Below are 19,527 nucleotides of genomic sequence, written 5' to 3'. Positions count from 1 at the left end.
TGCATAAGCAAATACATGACGGGGCAGTTAATGATGCGGAAAGAGAAGAGAAAAAGTATATTTAAATACAAAGAATTAATCTCATGAAATATTTAAAGATATAAACAACAAACTTCATGTACTGATTTGCTTTCAGTTCATGGGGAGATCAACAGTTTTTAAAGGAAAGGTTGTCTTTTTTTTGACTAATTGGAGCAGTGGGGATGAGAAGGGACAAGAATCGAGCTGCGTTGAAACCGCAAAATGTCGAATATAACCCACAAACATGTTTTTACGCGCGCTTAAACAAGCAAGCCGACACATTTGCATGCGTGCATGCAGCTGAGGATTCTCAGCAGTGGGAGCTGCCATCATGCCATCATTCTGTCACTCCTCCCATGTCGAGCTCCTTTCAGAATACCAAATTCATTTCTGCTCCCATCCATGTAAGCTGCCAGAGTCCATCTATTCAATCAGACGTGGCTGCTTTTCCATCTGAAGACCAGCTACAAGGTTCTGACACCTGCTGCAAAGCTGAAAGGGGATCACAGGGACGTACATCAGATGATGTTTTTAATACCAAATGGTATCAGATTAATAAAAAAGCAGCTTGTTTTTCGTGTTTGGATCACAATTATTAGGCAGAGAAAATTGCTGCTTTGTTACTCTGCTGAACTGATCTTCAGAATTTAAAGATTTAACTAGATGAATCATATTTTTTTCAAATTTTTCAAGGATTCTTAGTTTTGTCCCTTTAATAAGAAAAAAAAAAGTTTTTATTGTATTATTTGTGGCCTAAATGTTTGAGTTATTTTTAGTCATTTGAGTTTGTTCGGAATATCCAGAAGAAAAAAAAAATCCATCCATCTTCAGTCAGGTTAATTTTCATATAAACAGAAGTGTGTAGGAATAACAACTGCCTTCAATAAATTGTTATCAGTTCACTGATGGAACAGGCCTTCAGCTGGACTGAAACTGCTCTGGCCTCATTCATCATCATCAGTGAAAGTCGCAGTAGTTTACAGAGAGAGGCTGCAGATCATTTGTATTTACAGGATGAGACGGCGAGCAGTCATCCTCAAACCACAGCCACAGCATGTCTGCAGGGAAATACATATGCTTTCTTCTAATTGATCATTTTACATCCAGTCTAATAAATGAAAACGGTAACTTGATTTTTCTAAAAATCTGCCAACCTCCCGGCGACAATAACTTTGAAAGAAACATCTCTATTGCAGCAGAAATGTGTGCAGGAGGATGAAGGAGACGATCCTCATTCAGGGAGAGTTGGAGATGGATTTGAACGTTTCGTCCTGACAGCTGTGCACCGACAGCTGGAACCGGCTCTGCACAAGCTCATGACGGAGTATTGGATTCTTGTTATGAGCGCTTTTGTGTAGTTATTGTCAGCTAGTGATAGGAAACGTGAAAGACATCTCGACAAGGAGCAGCAAGCACCTCACACAACTGAGGTCATTGGAACCTCAGTGATCCCTCAGTTCTACTACTATTTCTGAGTTTCTTTATAAAAAAATAATAAAACTTTACATTAATCTAGGAAAATTCACATTTTTTGACTTTGTTTCAGAAACTTTGGGGCACAGGGCTCATGAAAACAAAGCTTTTGTGTTGTTTTTGATGAAGCAAAACAGGACGTTGGGTTTGTGTTCAGACAACCATTAACCTGTTTCAACTTTATTTTCTATTGTTCATCAAAAGGTGCATTTTCAAAGCAATTGTGACAATTTCACAAAAATCTGAAGGCTACTGTCATGTTCTTTCATGACGGGAACACTGGTCCACACAGATTACCTGCTTCAGAAGCAAAGTTAAGGTGTGTGCTGCCTCCCAGCTCAGCTCCTTCAGCCCCCTCTTCTCCAGCGACTCGATGACGTGCCGCAGGTCCGGCTCCCACGGCACCGCCGAGCTGCTGTGCTTCAGCAGCTGTCAAGACACAAAATCTCACACGTTTACCTTAATGAGACAAACAAGAAGTTAAGCACGACGCTGTGTGAAAGATTCAGATAGGAAAAATGACTTGTAAAGTTATTTTAATGTCAGGGAATTCATCTGTAATAAATATTTTACAGATTTTTTCACTGCTGTGTTGTCTGTCATGTTGCTGTTTGTGTGTACTCCTATGCATGACAAATAAATAGAAGCAGATTAAGAAAAGGATTTTTCCACAAATAATAAAGAAACAGAATGCAATATCATTCATCTGGTTTACTTTGTTTCAAACATAACAAAAATCCCAGTTCTTGAAGCACTAATAATTGTTTTTCAACAGTTTTTTGTGTACTAACTAACATGCTAAAGGTAAAAAAGACAAACATAAACAGATACCAAAGTATTTGCTCCTACATCATCCATCCATTTTCTAAACCCGCTCCTTGGGGTCATGGGGTTGCTGGAGCCTATCCCAGCCTCTTTCAGGTAAAGAATTGGCTTCATGTTGCTGTAACCGGATGGGTGATGTCACACTCGCTCAGTCCAGTTCTCATATACAGTCAATGTCCTCATATATTCTGTTCCAGATCTGCTCCACATCATTCTCTTTGTTTGGCGGGTGTAAAAACGTACGCTAACCGTGGTCTGTAGAACAATGGGGGATTTGGTCGGCTTGCAAGTGAATTCTGGTGTGTGTCACTGCAGTGTAAATACAGATGGACTTTGAACTGGATCGGAGTTTAATAAAGTCATTTGACATTTAGTTCTGCAATGACAGTAAGAGATGTAGGTACAATGCATTTAAAGTCAGAGATCTGGAAATGGTAACCGAAAAAGGAAACATAATTTTTGATAAACGTGGTGTAGAGATGATTTTGGCCAGTCCTCAATTTGGGCCTCACCTCACCTTTTTTTTTTTTTTTGGGCGTTAGGTAAATTAAATCAAACTAAATAAAATACATTTTTTGATATTTCTGGTCGTGTCAAGTTCACCAGAGTATTCAAGTTTGAACATTGAAATCTGCTTAATCTGCTAGTTTGCAGTCATGTAAAAATAAAGAGAAAATCTATTAAAAGAAACCCTTCCAAAAGCCAGAATCCTTTTTGCTCAAACACCCCTTCACTGCATCCTTTGTGCTTCAGAAGCCTGAGGCAAAACGTGAGCTTACAAAAGCGCATTTCTGTAATTGAAAGGGAAATGAGCCGTGAAGCACAGGCAAAGTTGAACTTTGTGTTTAAAGACAGATTAAGAGTTACAACAAACAGCAATCAGATCTTCAAAAGATCTGCTGCTTCGTTACAGTAGTGTGTTTTTTTTACCAGCCAATTCTATATTAAAGCTGTGTAGAGGCTAAAGTCTCCTGCTCAGCTTTATCAAGGGTCACCGTCACATGTAGCATAAAAAAACCAACATTACCTTCCTGATTGTAATGTTTGCCCTCTAAAAATTTTAATAAAAGCTGTGCTGAATACAAAGAAACCAGCTGCATTGTGGAAATATCATGTCCGTTTTTAAGCGTTAGACTTGAGACAAAGCTTGTTTATCTTCAGGAAATCTTGTTTAGCCCGTCTGGCACTTTATTCCAGTTAGTTACTCTGTATTTCGGTGGTGGGCGGGAGGGCGCGGCCGATTAATTGCTCCAAGTGTTAGATGGCAGTTAGAGATGAGACGGTGGTTTTTCCAGTTTACAAATCTACTCTGCTAGCTCTTAACTGACTCAAAAAACGTAACATTGTTTCTTTATTTAAAGTAAAAAAATTCTTTAATCCTAATTTTTTCTAATCTGCAGTATATGGAATAAATTGGTTTTAACAGATGTATTCAAAAACATTTTGGTTTGATCCTTATTTTGCTATTTTTGGATCCACAGTTGTAAATTGGCTTTTAAATAATAATCTAAATGAAATCAATTTCCAAAAAACCAAACATTAAGCAAATTTAAATTTAAAGAAACTGATTTTGTGAGGTAGAAACAAGGTTTTACAACCTTGGATCTACACAGGAATAAATGGAAAAAAAACCTTTATGGAATAAACATGATCGTGACAATTACTGATGTAGTGATTGTTAATGCTTTCACAGCACTTCTCATAATAGAATCTGACAACATTAATTAAGTTAAATTTGTGCCTGCGTGTTAAAAGGACTGAAACACAAGTTGGGAATCAGATTTTGGTTTAGCAGCAAACACAGTGTCAAACAAACGGGTGTCCCGTCTAAATGTGAAAGTTAAAGAGGAATTATAGAATAAGAAAAGAAGAATTATCTGTGTCAAGCTGCATTGCTCACTGTTCTGTCAGTCCCAATGCTTTGGCCTCACACACTGGTGTCCTAGCAACCTGATGGAGACTGAAGCACTGAGGGGGACACTATATGCTATCAATCTGCCACAACTCCCTATTATATCCAGCATTTTCCATGGTCAAATCTTAGGGAACATCATCTTTTCAATTATAATAATTCACACCTGAGTTCAAAAGCAACACCTCTTACTCCACAGAAGCTGCACATAGAAATAAAAAATATGGAAAAACAAAGCGGACACGGGTTATTCTACGACTCTGAGCATGAGAGCAGGGCGGTGAAAACCAGCTGGTCTTTGGCACATCTGTGCACAACACCTCTGATGAATTATAACACGTGTCACATTACAACAGGTCATTATTTATTTAAAAAACTATTATGCACACATGCAGCAACACAGCGAAAAAGCTCATTTATGCAGCTTCCATAAGAATGATGGGGGTCAGAGCCAACCGGTCTATAATAATCACATTCACTTCATTGACTTATCAACCACTAATGGGAGAAAACCTCCAGAAATCAAAAGCTTCTGCTGATTTGTAGCGTGTTCTTTGTTTTTATTTGACGGAAAAAATACATTCCTCATTAATTTAGATGGGTTAATTAATGCATTGAAAACAGAGTGAAGAGAAGCCCATTATGCCAGCAGCATGGTGGTGGTCGCATGGGAGTTTGGGCTTTTTTGTAGTCTGGAACCTGGTGATTACAGACAACTCCATACTGCTTTGTGTGTACTGTGTCCTGCAACAGCATCCAGTCAGCAGTGGTTTGGTCCTAAGCATTCATTCGGATCAGTTGTAGGTGTTCCCAGCAAACAGTGTGACTGTGAGAATTAGCCACACTGTGTGAAGTGCATTATTTTGTTCCATGACTTCACTTTATTCAGGCTTTTATTGTTGGCCTCACATGTGAGTAATACATACAGAGAGATCACAGCATGCAGAAACACCCACTGGGAATGCGACAAAAGCGAAGCGGCTTAGAAAGACTTCCACCCGGCAGGACTCAGAAGTCAAAGGAGTCCTGATTTATTTTAGAAAATTCTCCTCTTTTCTTTTTCTGTCGCTTCTAAAGACTTTTGGGTGAGTTCCAGTTCCACACCTTGACCTACTTTTGAATTGGAATGGGGAGTCCCAATTCTGTTTTAGACAGAGGGATGGGAGGAAGCTGAAAGGCTACAGAGATCTCCAAAAGGAGGCCTACAAAAGGAGCACACAAAAATAAAGGAGCAGAGACAAATGTTCCCCTCTCCACATTTGAAATAAATTAATAAATTAAAGACTACAACACATATCCCTTCAACTGTAATGACCATATACTGAACCTTTACTTACAATTGCCCTTGCGGGGGGAGATGGGGGCTGTCTGCAGGCAATAAAAGAGCAAACCTGTAAGGGGAACGCAGATGACCCGCCCGATATATCAAGCCTGTAGTGAGCCCGACGAATACGTCAATGATCATTTGTTTCAATCAGCATGCTGGTGGCGACAGGTCGTAGTGAACACTTATACAACACGTAAAGATGGGTAAGGGTTAAGTAGGCGGGACTCAGGCTCATAGTACGGATCTTTCATTTTTTTCAAATCCCGCCCACCGCTCAAGGAGCCTGTTAGTGCTGCTCAAGTGAAATGTGCGCCCTCATTGGGCGTCCCTTCCGAGCAAACCTGGCTGTTAGAAATGAGAAAATCTGTGTAGGCATCCGTGTAAGCATCTGTACACAGTCTGCAGGGAGTATGTGCACCTTACTATTGGTGTTAGTGCTACGTAAAGGGCAGCCTACAACAGCAACACCTGTACGTCAAGTGCGTGCAGTTTAAATTATCTTTACAAATGCTTCACAATACACTTGCCACTCGCACGACAATGGTACGTTCCGTTGTTATGACGTCCCTAAAGGTGGTGGCATGAGCCTGAAGGGAACAGCAAGACACACCAGTGCTCCTGTTAAGATGCAACCCCTCTGCAGGAGCGGACAACCCAAAACCCCCAGCACCCGTGCGGGTGCATGTGCAGAAGGCATAAAACTAATGCACAATTTCCTTCTTTCATTTTGGAGGAACAAATAAAACAGTTATTTTCTCTTAGACTTATCAAAGTTTTACTGTTTTAAAGCTTTACTATTACTGTTTTCCTCCCATTCTGGTAGTTTTACATATTTTAATGCTTCATGATTTGATGTAAGATTAGAGTCAGAGTTTCATCAGAAATTTATCAGGAGTTGATCAATTTTTATCCAAAACTAGTGAGTGTAGATGGGGATGCTCCAAAAGATGATTACTTTGAGGCGGCAGTGGGCTCAGGCGACCTGCTCGGTCGTCCAATGATCAAAGGGTTGGTAGCTCAATCCCTGCTCCCCCCAGCCAACTGTCACTGTGTCCTTGGGCGAGACACTTCACCCTCCACTGGTGTGTGAATGTGCATGAATGTCCCGGTGATGCAAAACAGTATTCCTTTGCTATTTTGCAGGGTTTTATTTTAACAGGACACTGGTCTGTGTGCTGATTGGCTGTAGACCATTGTCAGTCAGTCTCCACCATGGCATGTCTAAATATGTCATATGCCGCTTGCCAGAGTTACGTAAATCTTTGGTCGTGATCAGAACCATACATTTCTATGAAGGTTTTAGTTTGAGAGTTTGAACAAGAGAGAAAAGTGTGAAAATGTTCATGTATGTCTGAGAAAAGTTTATGAAGTGTGTGTAAGTTCGGGGTTTTACAGCCTTAAAACATCTGAAATATTACTTTGTGGATTTCACCACTGCAATAAATGAGGGAACACTGTATAACCACAACTGTTAGGGTTTTTGTCACGTCCAAAATATTTCATGTTAAAGTTTAAATAGGATTTGCATTGGCAATGGTGTTTATTACAAAAAAACGTGTTTTGTTTAAGACACTAAGGTAAAAGAAGCTAAATTGATGAGCATTTTTTCAAAACCATTTTCAAAATACAGACATGGGATCACTAAAATTCACAAGTTTTCAGTGTGACGTGTTGATGGGCAGAGCCAGATTAAACCAGAGGGCATGCACTATTTTTTAAAGCCCAGCTTAAAATGTCCTTTTCAGTCTCTATTTAAAAATGTCACAGGTTATCAAAACATTTATGAAAACTGATGGTTAAGCAGATAAATCTTGTTCTAGTTGGTAATAATCCCAAAAAAGAACCCAACATAAAAACCAGAACTTTGAGTTTTAGGGGTTTAATTGAATGTTTGTTGTGTAATATTTATGTGGGAGAATGATATTTTATCCTTGATCCGTTTCCTGTGTTTGGCTTTACACCCTCACTGGTTATATGGCCAAAAGGACCGTCTGTATTATACATTAGCATTCATGGTATGTTCCCAGATCACTATGCATTCTATAGAGGAACATGATTGTCCTCCAGGCTGTAAATTATGAATCTGTGGTTTATCAGCTTGGGTGGCTTTCAAGTCCACATTTTGGCGAGTACATCCCATCCCATAAGACACGTTAAGTGTTGTGGAAGATTGAACTGGTTCAAAATGTGGTTTAGCAACTGAACTGCAGCTCCTACCAGTCCGACAAGTTTCTGCCACGGAGTTGTTGAGTAGGACATGAGTGTGTTTGGAGGGACGGCTCACAACAGCCAACGCAGAAATACTTTATATTTAGCTGTGATTTACAGAGAATGAATCTGAATTCATCCTCTTTATTCATGCGGTGTAAATACTTTACTACACTTTTATTATGTTCAATAAAACCATTAATATGGAAGACTCACTGCTGTTTAGAACTCTGGGAGAAATTGTTCTTGGTTGGAGTGTTTTTGTGTGTGGAACATCTTACGACTGTGATGAGGAGGAGGATAGCGGGATGCAGGAAGCAGCTCTCTCCAGAGCTGAGCAGGCAGTGTAGCAAGAATCGGGTCCATGGATGACACACTGCATACACGGCTAACACACACACACACACACACACACACACGCACACACACACACACACAAGCACAAAAAGGGCAAACCCAGAAAGAGAAAGATGTCAGCTTAATTTGACTCTAATCTTCCAGGGGTTATAGATGAAAGTGGCTCCAGTCTGACAGACCGTAGAGAACACGAAGCCATGTGGCAGGTTTGCAAAAACAAGCACGATTTCTACAGCTAAAAATGCACGAGATATTATGACTAAAAATTTAAGAAAATGAAACAAACATCCATTAACTCTATTACATGTTCGCTCCATCATAATACTCCACATCTCATTTAAGCTTCCAGTAAACATATCATAATATCCTTCTCTGTTACAGCTACTACATTCACTGTTGCGTGTTTAGTACCTGTTGGGAGATTTTTCCTCTTCAGGAAGCCCAGCAGGGATCTCAGACAGCTGACGGAGGCTCTTAACAGCACCTCATGTTTCTGAGAAGGAAGAGAAACACCACACCTGAAAATGAGATGAAATCCAAGGATGCAGAAGCAAGGAAAACAAACATGATAGGATTTTTTCCCACTGTAAATCAAGTCAATGGTTGATCCAAAACACAGAAATTATTGTTGTTCTTCAGTTTAACTAACTAAACAACATTAAAGCTTTAATATAAACCACTGCGGGTTGGATTTCTGTGCAAACATTTCCTTAAGTGCACTGCTAAAACAGATATTTTTATGTAAATTTAAAAACTTCTGCAACACAACTGTGATTATTAAAAAAAAGCGACACTTTCAAAGATCTTTAAATAGGACCGCACCTTATTATGGGGTTTGCCTTTCTGCAGTAACTTGGTAATAAGGGTTCCATATGAACCAGCATGAGCAGAGAGGACAAAGACACTGCCAGAAACTAAAGAGGGAATAAGGGCACCAATGGAAGGGAAGTATTCAATGAGGTTTTAATAATACATGTGTCTCTCAGAGGCATAGCTGACAGTGAACACTGCTTAGGGTCCAGAGGCACTGAATCAAGCCAATACACAAGACGGCCAATGAGTTATATACCTTAATCCATAGGCAGAGACGAGGAAGCGCAAGTAAGGCATCAAGAGGATGAGTGGGCGGGAGAGCTCATGGGAGGTGAGGTGGCAGAGGTTAGAGCGAGCACAGACGAGAGACGACCAGATAAGCACACAAAGATGAATGGAGTCAAAATGGGAGCAAGGAGCAGGGAAGAGTCAGGGAGGGAGATGAAAGAGAACGAGGAGAGCAGAGGGTGTGTGCAGGAGTGGAAGACGGAATGAGATACAACAAGTGGAGAGGCGAGGGGGCTGTGGAGCTGCAGTGTTTGCTCCTGCAGCTGAGCTGGAGCGTCGAGAGAAACAGAAAAACACGGGAGGGAGGAGGGGCTGGGAAAGTCATCCTCATATAAACTACAGAGAACTCAGTGCAGCCCCACAGTCTCTGCCAGAAAGAAGCCACTGAGGTGATCCTAGGAAGCAACAGCTATTCAGCATCATCAAATACTATTATTTAATAAGCAGTATTTATACCCTTTAGGGGAAAAATGATCTACAGATATATACGCTAAGAATAGACAGTCACAGCCTTTGTGATACAACAATTTAGCATAAAGAAATACTCAGAAATGCAATTTTGAGCTCAATTTTCTTCATGTATGTTTTCCATCATGAGTAAAATGCCACAAGAACATGTTAAAAGACCAAAAAGATTATTTTCCTTAGAGTGAGTCTTTTAGGTAGTAATCTATACAGACACATTTATTTTTTATTGTTATTGATTAGCAAACACAAATTAATAAAATTGTTGTGGCCTACTAAAATAGTCTTCTTTGAATAAAATAATACTTCTAGTATACAGATTTATTACATTTGATGTATTCTAAGAAAAACTGTAAGCCTGACTGATCAAATCCAAAAATTAATTTTTTTCAAGAAACTTTCTCTACTTTCCAGGCAAAAAACATTTTGGTTTTTAACACAAAATCGTATAATTTTATCAATAAAAGGTCCATGGTTGATCAGTTTAAATTTATAGTTTTATTAAAATAGTTTCTCCTATTTAATAAAAATGGCTAAAATTAAAATTGTTACAAATAATCCAACTGTGTTTCTTAAAAAACAATTTAAATTTATAATTTAAACTTGTGAAGCGAAATCAAACTGATTCCGTTGTATATTTGACAAATTTACCACTTATACTTTTGTGATTTTACCTAAAGAGATTTACAAAAAAGGACAGTTGTTTTTCCTATTTTTCTTTGTGTACTCCTCCTTTTAAAAAAAAAAAATTGAGTTATAAGCCCCAGCTCCGCCGTCCTTCTGGACTGTGACTTCCACCTTCCATTATTACGCACAAATGCACCGCTGGGCATTGTGTTAATTCATGTCCTCCATAAACAAGAGAAGTGGGAAATGCTGCTGTGCAATGGTAGTCTTTGCAACAGCCCACTCATTCTTATCGTGATGTAAAATCCATACTGCACTCATGGCAAATCAAGAGTGAAAAGAAGTGAGCAATCTGCACAAGCACTGACAATTAGACTGTATAGCAATTGGATTAACTGTTCAAATCTGATCAAGCAAGCGCTCTGACCCGCCTCTGCTTGTTTATTTCTCCTCAGTCACTTTGCAGAACAAGGTGTAGATCTAAATCCCAGACAAATTTACACCAATCTTTAGCATTGATTGGCCTGTTTGCTATAATACCTCGATCTTTATTCAGGTAGATAAAAAACACACCTCTGCCCAAACGTTAACGTCCCACTCCAATTATCTTTTGATCAATTCTAAAAGCATTCCCGGAATTCTATTAATTATGATTAGGGCTTTTTTAGCCAATACAAAAACCTGTCATTGTCTAGGACATAGTTTCTGCAGAGCTGCAGCAGTTCATTAGAAATTCACCTCGGAGTTGTAGGCGGAGCTGTTGGTGCAGAGTAAGCCTTCCCTCATTTCCCATCATCCCTTTGTTTACACATTTTTCTACTAGCTTACAGCCCCACCATTAGCCCAACCTAACATTACTGGTGCAACAAAAATGTCGAGCAATATTGGAGCTGTCCAGCCGTTCAGTTTAGAGCCGGATACCTGCGCAGACGAGGAAAACAAAGATGTACATGGATCTGACTGTTTGTCTGCAAGTGGATGCATCAGAATGGAGAGAAGCAGGTAGCTTGTGTCCCGCCAGCTGTAGCAGATTTTTCCAACTGTAATTTTTTGTCTGCTCCTTAATCACTATGATTTGAATAGAGAAACATGCAGAAATTCAGTTTTAATCTTAATTATCTATTTATCTATATCCTCCATCTTAAGAAAAATACTACTAGACCACGTTAAAAACACAAAAACAAATTTTCATTGGAGTGAGTCCTTAAAACCAAACCTAAAAGTTGCCCAACCTGCAAAATGAGTCCACTGAGAGCGTTTAAGAGGCACATAGCTCCTTTGAAGCCAAGCGGGTACAAAGCTCCATCTTCAATCCCCAGTGGTTGAGATCCCACCATTCCAGGCCCAGAGTCCAGAAGGACTACGGCTGAAGTAAGGTCTGCATCAAGAAGGGCCTGCAGCAACCTCAGGTAGCTCACTGGGGGGAAAAAACAGTAGCTGTAAGATTAAATGACCATCAGAGAATCTGGAAACAACTAAATAAAGAGAAGAGACAAAAGTCAAGAGAAATGTTGCAAAACGAGGAAGGGAGAACAGCTGGTAAAATCTAATGGTGCTGAAATTGGAGGCATAGAGGAAACGAAATACCAAAAAAAGTTCCAACTGATTTTGACAGAGGGTGAGGGCAAGCAGTCAAAAATGTCAGAGCCAAGTACGGAGTATGGGAGGCAGTGAGAGACAGCCAAGGAAAAAATCTAAGCAGAAGAGGGAAGGAGAAAGTAAGAGAGACAGGTCCAAAAAAGACTGTAAAACTCCAGCGTGAGCACAGCCAACCATCTGAAACACACTTATGCCATAGACTGAGATCAGAGCTCTCCGAGGGGAGGAGGAGGGCTAATTAGTGGCAGCAGAAAACAGGAAGAAGAGGCAGAGCAAAGACTCAGAAAAGAGAGGGGTGGAATGGATACTCAAGGGAGGTGAAAACAGAGAAACAGATAGAGGAGAAAGAAGAGTGAAAAAAGACAGAAAGAAAGGGGAGAGACAGGGAGACGGGCTTGCCAAGGGAGGGAGCCAATACATCAGCAAGACCCTGGCAGACCACTTATCCAGCTGACAGACAGAGACACAGGAGGAGCAGGGACGATCCGTCTACAAGAGCTGGAGTGGGATGCGGGCCACTTAATATAATGACTGTGTGAAATGCGGGCCTGGGGTTTGGTTAACTCTACTGAAGATGACTGACAATCAGTTTACCCGCGTGGCAATGAAGTCACAAAATTGAGGAGAAGCCCATTAGTAACCCTGGATTGCTGCTGTACATGGAAGCCGGAGCCATAATCACAGATACCTGTCACTAACCTGCTGCTGCTGATATATATATAAGGAACTGTGATCTTATGTAAGCTCTCCGCGACACTGTGGCTGATGGAGATTGTCGACTGACAAGGAGCAGAAACTTGCAGAAAAGATGAAGCTCAGATGACAATATTAATTAGAAGGAAAGGAGAAGATGAGGGAAGGCATGTTTATTAGCAAACAACCCAGGGCTCGACTTATCTGCTCTCAGCAAGAAACAAAGGCTTTAAAAATCAGTAAAACAATGAAGTTCACATTATTTTTACCCAGTAGGAGATTTTCTGTGTTTCTTTTCTGAAGAAGGAGTCGATGCACCGCAGTGTCAAGACTCAAGCTGATGCTTTTACAGACCTTAAACATAAGAGAACACAGAGAGACAAAAAAAGGGCAAGAAACTCAGAATTTTAACCACATTAGGACTAAAAGGATTATCTGTGGAGGGATGTAGGAAGCAAAAAAAAAAGGATTTTGCATATCAAAGCCATCCTCTGATTTCCATCAGACAGATGGAATTGCATGCACCATATCGAGTGTGGTCATCTGGATTTCTGCTTTGTTTGCCCTTGACTGCACCTTGATGTTGTGACGTTTAAGCCAACAGCTGTGATAAGAGCAAAGCTGTACCTGAGCGGAGTGAACACGCTGCAAGGTAATGAGGGAGGACAGCAGTAGATGGCCGCTGCACCGCAGCGCCGGAGGAGGACATGCTGATGGAGGGAGGGACGGAGCAGATGAGATGACTGCTTGCAGCTGGTCCATCAGCCCGCCGTTGGAGAGCAGCATGGAGACAGCTGGAATGGAGAAAGCATGCTGTCGTTACACATAAAGCTGTGTGCTGCTGTTGGAATAACAGATGGTCCTGGTGACTGCAGGGGGTGCATTCAAACCAAAGCACACCTTCACTTCACGAGGATTTTCCAATAACTTTCCTTGCTCATGCCGCCAAGCCTTTTCTATCTTTCTATCTATTTATAGCAGCAGGAGCCGGAAAAAGAAAAGAACCACCTTTATGGGACCCTTTAAGGGCATTCTGGGGTTTTATTTCCTTCCTGTTTTTACGGTTTAGGTGTTCTAACTTCGATCTCAAAGACCCACTCTGGTGAAAATTGTGTTGTAGGTGTTTGTAACAAGCTGAAAATATCATTTTTGACCATTTCTGGAATCAAATTGTTGTGAATCAGAAGATTACAAAAAAATCCAGCTTTTGCAAAAGATCTTATTTGTGAGGTAAGAAATGCCCTGGGCGGGCACCAAGCATCCTGCAACTTGTAGACAATTAGGTCCATGAACGTCTTTATTTTCCCCGTCTGGCCTGGCATCTAACTCAAAACTGTACAGCTGGATAGCTCCAATATTGCTATTGCTATCTATATGTACTGCACCAGTAATGTCACAACTTACTTATGAACTCCTGCTGCTCTACAGAAACTAGGCTAAAAATGGCATAATCATAATTAAAAGACCACTGGGAATGCTTTCACAATAGATCAAAAGATGATCGGAGTACATCTTTAAAGCCTTTATACTTTACAGTCTCTGTTAATATAGTAGTTTTCAGAACAAGAACAGCTTTAACTAAAACACCTCAACAGGGTCATGAAATCAGAAGATCGGGTCTGGATATAATGGTCGAACAAAAATCAGGTGTGCGGCATTCAGAAACTGTAAGCCGGGGTTGCTGGGAAATGAAGTGCAAATGAAGAACTCTGGAGACGGTTCCCGCCGGTGACCAGAGGGGAGACAGGGCTCCGACTTCTGACACAGAGTGAGACTTTAGGTTTACGCACTAGTAACAGACCAGTTCTGCTAAATCAAATCCCACCACAACCAGTTTCTTCCACAGTCTACTCATATTTCAGGACTTCTTATCCTTGTTGCTCTTTTCATTACAACTCAGTCTTGTTTTTGGACCTTCATGTTTAGTGGTTCTTTCATTTTTGGAATCCCTGCTTTGGCAGCGCCTCAGGTTTTCTTTTAGTTAAATAAAAGCTCCTTTGCTCCTATATCTGCCTCCTCGCTTCCGGAGTTTCTTGTTTTATTTTAGTTCTCATCCCAAACGTGATAGAATTGCTTGAAGCTTTATGAACATTCCTCTCTAAAAATAAAGGTGAAGCAACACCTCTTAGAATTTCTATGTTTAATTAAATGAAATGACTTGGCTTACTTGCAAAGTGATTATTGGCTGGTAACATTGAAAAACTAAAACAGTAATTTAACAAAAAAAGTAGTGGGGGATGGATGTGTCATTCATTTGCAAGTTGCAGAGCTGCATTTAGAAAAGATTTCCCATATTCTTTGACGAAGCAGATGCAAACACTATTTAACCTGAGGCAAACATAATTCTGTACTCACAAGTAATGAAGAAACAGTCAATACAAAGTAACACTGACGCAGAAGCAGAAGAGTAATTCTGCAGGAATAACAGGTTTTGCCACCTAATAGTCTCCAGCAGGGCCACCTTCAGAACCACAGAGCAGTTCGTCACTGACCCCTGCGGTTTTTAATCAACCAAAAACATCTAACTAATAATTATAATAAATAGTTAGATCATTTTTTACAGGAAGAATCTTTTTCAGTTCATTAATAATAATAATAATGGATTGGATTTATCTGCGCTTTTCAAGACACCCAAAGCGCTTACATTATGTCCATTATTCATTCACTCCTCATTCATACTTGGTGATGGTAAGCTACGGTTGTAGCCACAGCTGCCCTGGGGCAGACTGACAGAGGCGTGGCTGCCATTTCGCGCCTACGGCCCCTCTGACCATCACCGGGACCATTCATGCACATTCACACACCAGTGGAGTCACACTGGGGGCAAGGAGGGTGAAGTGTCTTGCCCAAGGACACAACGACATTTTGGCTGGTGGGAGCGGGGATCGAACCGCCAACCCTTCGATCATTGGACGACCCGCTCAACCACCTGAGCCACTGTCGCCCCCACTTTTAGTCGACAATTGAATTTTCCTTAGAACAGTTAAAGGCTCACTCTGATAATTGGGTTTTTATCATGTTTTTGTGGCCTTTTTCTGATGATGGAGGACATGTATAAAGAAAATTGCATTTCTGAGTATCTCTTTATGCAAATTGTGAAGCAGGAGCAGAAAAAAAAAATCCCATTGGAAAAAGATTGTATTTGTGATGTTGAAAATACGCTGGGCAGACCACAAACTTCTTGCTCAACTCCATTCTGATGCATCCTCTTACAGACAAATAGATCTGTGTACGTCTTTGTTTTCCTTGACATCTGGCTTAAAACTGTACAGTTGGATAGCTCCAATATTGCTCGCCATTTTTGTTGCACCGCTAATGTTAGGTTGGGGATGTGAGGGGGTGTATGCTAGGAGGAGAGGATGTGAACAGACGGGTGATTGGAAATGGGGACGGGGTTGCTCCGCGTCAACTCTGAGTCGAATTACTAATGAACTCCTGATGCTCTGCAGACACTATGTCCAAGAAAACGGCACAGCTTTTTTGATTTGGGCTAAAAATGGTATAATCATAATTTAAAGACCACTGGGAACTCTTAAAAAATAGATCAAAAGATGATTGGAATGAGACTTCATCTAAATTCTGAAAACGGAAAATGTCTTCCTGTTTTTTAGTGTTTACAGCCTCAAAACTTTAATGATTAAATGTTAAATTCCTAATGAAATGTTCACATCTTTATATTTAGGTTGTCATTTTTTTAAACTCCGAAAGGTGAAACTCATTGTTTTTGATGAAAGTCCTTAATTGCTGCATTATGTTCAATAAGAGATTTATGAACTCTGGGGTAATTGTGTAATTTGTCATTAGAAGTAGATGACGGTCACTTCCAGCTGTTAAAAAGAAGATATCAATCTCCAAATAGAATTTTTTTTTACAAAAACAGTACCTAATTATATTTTTGAGATAACCTATGTGCTAGTTTTGCTATAAAAAAAGATTCCTGTGAAGATTTATCATGCAGTTTTGTCAGAATTTTTCTGTGTGGGTCATATTTACACAGAAATGTAATGATGAAACGGATGTTTTTGTGGAAAAAGTGAGCAGTTCACAGACAGCACAAAAACGACAGCTGTATGTGAGAAAGTCGGACTGAAAAACATTTTGTGTGACTACAGTTTCCTTTGAGCCTCAGTGGAACATAGATCAAGATGAGCGTCTCATTTCTGTCAGTCAACCCACTGAGCACAAAGTGGGAGGCACAGAGGGGCAGAGGACTGTGAGGAGGATGTTGACTGACAGACAGAGGCAGCAGAAAAGTTTCTCACCTCTGTCAGTGCAGTGTGCAGGGGACAAACTGAGGCAGCAGTGCAGGTAGTTGAAGGCTGGCAGCAGGCTCTCTGTGTTCCATGGCTTTAATATCCCCACAATGCTGCTCACTAACACAGAAAACATGTCATGAATCTTTTATTGTAGCCACAATTATCACTCTATTACAAGATTGAAATTTTCTCTGAAATGACAGAACTGGAGGAGTTTAAAAGGTGTAAGAATTCGGTTCAAAAGTAGGGGGCTCTGTCCAAATTCCCACCCTAACCTTTTATTTATGAGTCCACTGTGTTCTGAAGATAAAAATGTTTATGGTTTATTAAAAAAATACATTTAAGTCCATTTTTTTTTGGCAAAAATTGTTCTGACGCAATACATTGTAGTCTATATTTGCTGATCTAGTGAGCATCGATGCACACTGATTTTTCGCAGAGACTTCTGGGAAATTTCCAGGGCATTCAATTTTGGAATTGTAGATTCGGACGCACTATATAGTGAGTAGTGAAGGAATTCGGACACAACCGGGGAACTGATCGGCGTGGTGTACACACTACTGTGTTCCTGACAATGTCGAGGAAAAAGAACTTAAAAAGCTTTGTTTAATGGACATTCTATGTTTATAACTATGAACTGTGCACATTGAATGTATATGAAAGCTGGACTGAGTGTGGCGTCACCTATTACGTAACATTAACATGCAGTGATTGGTTCAAGTCAGTCTGAACCAACGTTTCTATGGCAATCAGAAGTGAGCTTGTAGGAAGTCCACCCCTTCTACTGAAAGCCGCTCGGGGGAATCTGTCGATCAAACATTTTGCATGTTTGAGGTGGGGGTAGTGGGCAACACACCTTACTACAAATAGTGTGGCTATTCGCGATTTGCTGTTGAGTTTTGTAGTTTGTTGTTGAGTTTTGTGATTTGCTGTCGTGTTTCGTGATTTGCTGTTGTGTTTCAGCATTTGTTCATTTGTACTGGCATTTGTTGTTGTTGTATCTTAAATGTAAACGTGTCTGCACCTCTTGGCCACCGTAGGTTATTCTCAGTATTTATCTCTAGAGAATCAGACATGGATTCAGATCAAAAACAGCAACACCAGGCCTGTCTTTACCTGGACGTGTTGCAATTTGAGGGATGTTTATTTGTCAAAACGTCCTAAAGAAAAATAATTACCAAAGCACATATGCTTCACCAAATGGCCTGAATTCAAGCAAACAAGACCAGCCATTGTAAGACTAATTATAGTATGCAAATTAAACCAGGAGAAATTCTAAACCAAACTTCTGGTCTGAGTGTGGAAATGATAATAACAAATTAAAATGAGTTACGCCTTTGCACATAAAGAAAGAGATCAAACCATTTGGAGAAATTAACTCCTGAAGAAGTCTTTACTTATTGCCTTTCCGTTTAAAACACACTGTCTCCATGCATGATGCAAACCAGGAAATAAGCTGCAAATCTGTAATGATGTAGCACCTTTGAGGGTCTGTATTTAAAAGTATAAAATGTCTGTTCTCCCATGACGCATCATGATGCATTAGATTCTGCAGATGCATGCTGGGAGGGAGACAGCTGTCTGCAGCACCCTTTGACCTCACCGTGGTAAAGCAGCTTGAAGTGTATCCCTTCCATGTTCGAGTAGAGGGAAGGTGAAGGCGGGTCGGTGGTCAGAGTTGCACACAGCAGCTTCAGCAGCACAGGAAGCGAGCTAGCAGCTGCAAAAAGATGTGCAAAAAGAAAAACACAAAGAAAAAAAGGGGAAGAAGTTGTCAAAGTGTGAATGTGAGAGGAAGATGAGGGACTGGCGTAGCTAAGAGACCGCCTGCACTCATCCAGAATTAGCATAAACTCATTACCAAGATCAAGACAAGATGTTCCCTTAGCACTTGTCAGTGGAGCCAAAACAGAGGACACAGTTCAAACTAACACCCCTCAGGTGGAGTACATTTGCTTTAACAAGGGAGAGTGTGGTGCATTCACTTGTGAACCTAATGAAGCTCTGGTTGGTCACTAAGACGTGGTCAGCCGCCGTTCAAAGAAAAGAGCAGAGAAAAGTAAGCACACTGTGTTCTCCTTCACACTTTCAATAACAATATTCTGGGTCAGAAAGAGGAGAGCAAGCGTGAAGAGGAAAAGGAGGTGAAAGGAGATGAAGGACATAGGGTTCCCACCAAAAAACAGATCGGATGAAGAGGAGGGAGAGAAGTCATCTTTCACCACTGCACTGCATATCATTAAAATCCCTCCCATTGGGATAGCACCACATTGCATCTAATATAGAGCATATATTAATGCAAATGACTCCGAGCTAAAGTGGAACATGTGTGGGATAACAGTCGAATGCCCCCAGGAGCTGAGATGAACAGAGAGCAGGCTGAGGCTAACCACAGCAACACTTCCTGAATCCCCAGATGCCGCGCTGGTGAGGCGCCCTTTAGCGCCTCTCATTAACCTGCTCACATTTACAGCCATCATAACAACATCTGGATAACAACTTTACAGAAGGCCCTTTTCAACACGCTACAGCCACATATGCAGCCAAACCAGAATAACCCATAAAATACATTTAACTAAAACACAATAAATGTCATTTTCACTTGAAATCTTTACTAAATAACTGAAGCATTCCTGTCACAGTTTTTCCTCCAAATCTTTTTA

General features: G+C 40.5%; 1 protein-coding gene across 5 annotated transcripts in view; it reads right to left on the bottom strand.

Annotated features, from left to right (window-relative positions):
• Positions 1 to 19,527, bottom strand: part of mei1 (meiotic double-stranded break formation protein 1) — a 69,885-nt gene that overhangs the window by 5,869 nt on the left and 44,489 nt on the right. For all 5 annotated transcript variants that reach the window (XM_023957961.1, XM_023957960.1, XM_023957964.1 and 2 more), the window contains 8 exons: positions 18,468 to 18,584; positions 16,871 to 16,981; positions 13,236 to 13,402; positions 12,878 to 12,962; positions 11,549 to 11,733; positions 8,535 to 8,616; positions 8,048 to 8,154; positions 1,792 to 1,923 (listed from right to left, as the gene is read on the bottom strand). In XM_023957961.1, coding sequence (XP_023813729.1) covers positions 1,792 to 1,923; positions 8,048 to 8,154; positions 8,535 to 8,616; positions 11,549 to 11,733; positions 12,878 to 12,962; positions 13,236 to 13,402; positions 16,871 to 16,981; positions 18,468 to 18,584 — 986 coding nt within the window. The remainder of the gene's footprint in view (positions 1 to 1,791; positions 1,924 to 8,047; positions 8,155 to 8,534; positions 8,617 to 11,548; positions 11,734 to 12,877; positions 12,963 to 13,235; positions 13,403 to 16,870; positions 16,982 to 18,467; positions 18,585 to 19,527) is intronic.

The sequence above is a fragment of the Oryzias latipes genome, chromosome 8, assembly GCF_002234675.1.
Source record: "Oryzias latipes chromosome 8, ASM223467v1".
In the NCBI taxonomy this organism is placed as follows: domain Eukaryota; kingdom Metazoa; phylum Chordata; class Actinopteri; order Beloniformes; family Adrianichthyidae; genus Oryzias; species Oryzias latipes.
Note: the sequence above shows the minus strand (reverse complement) of the source record. Positions and strands in the feature narration are given on the sequence as shown.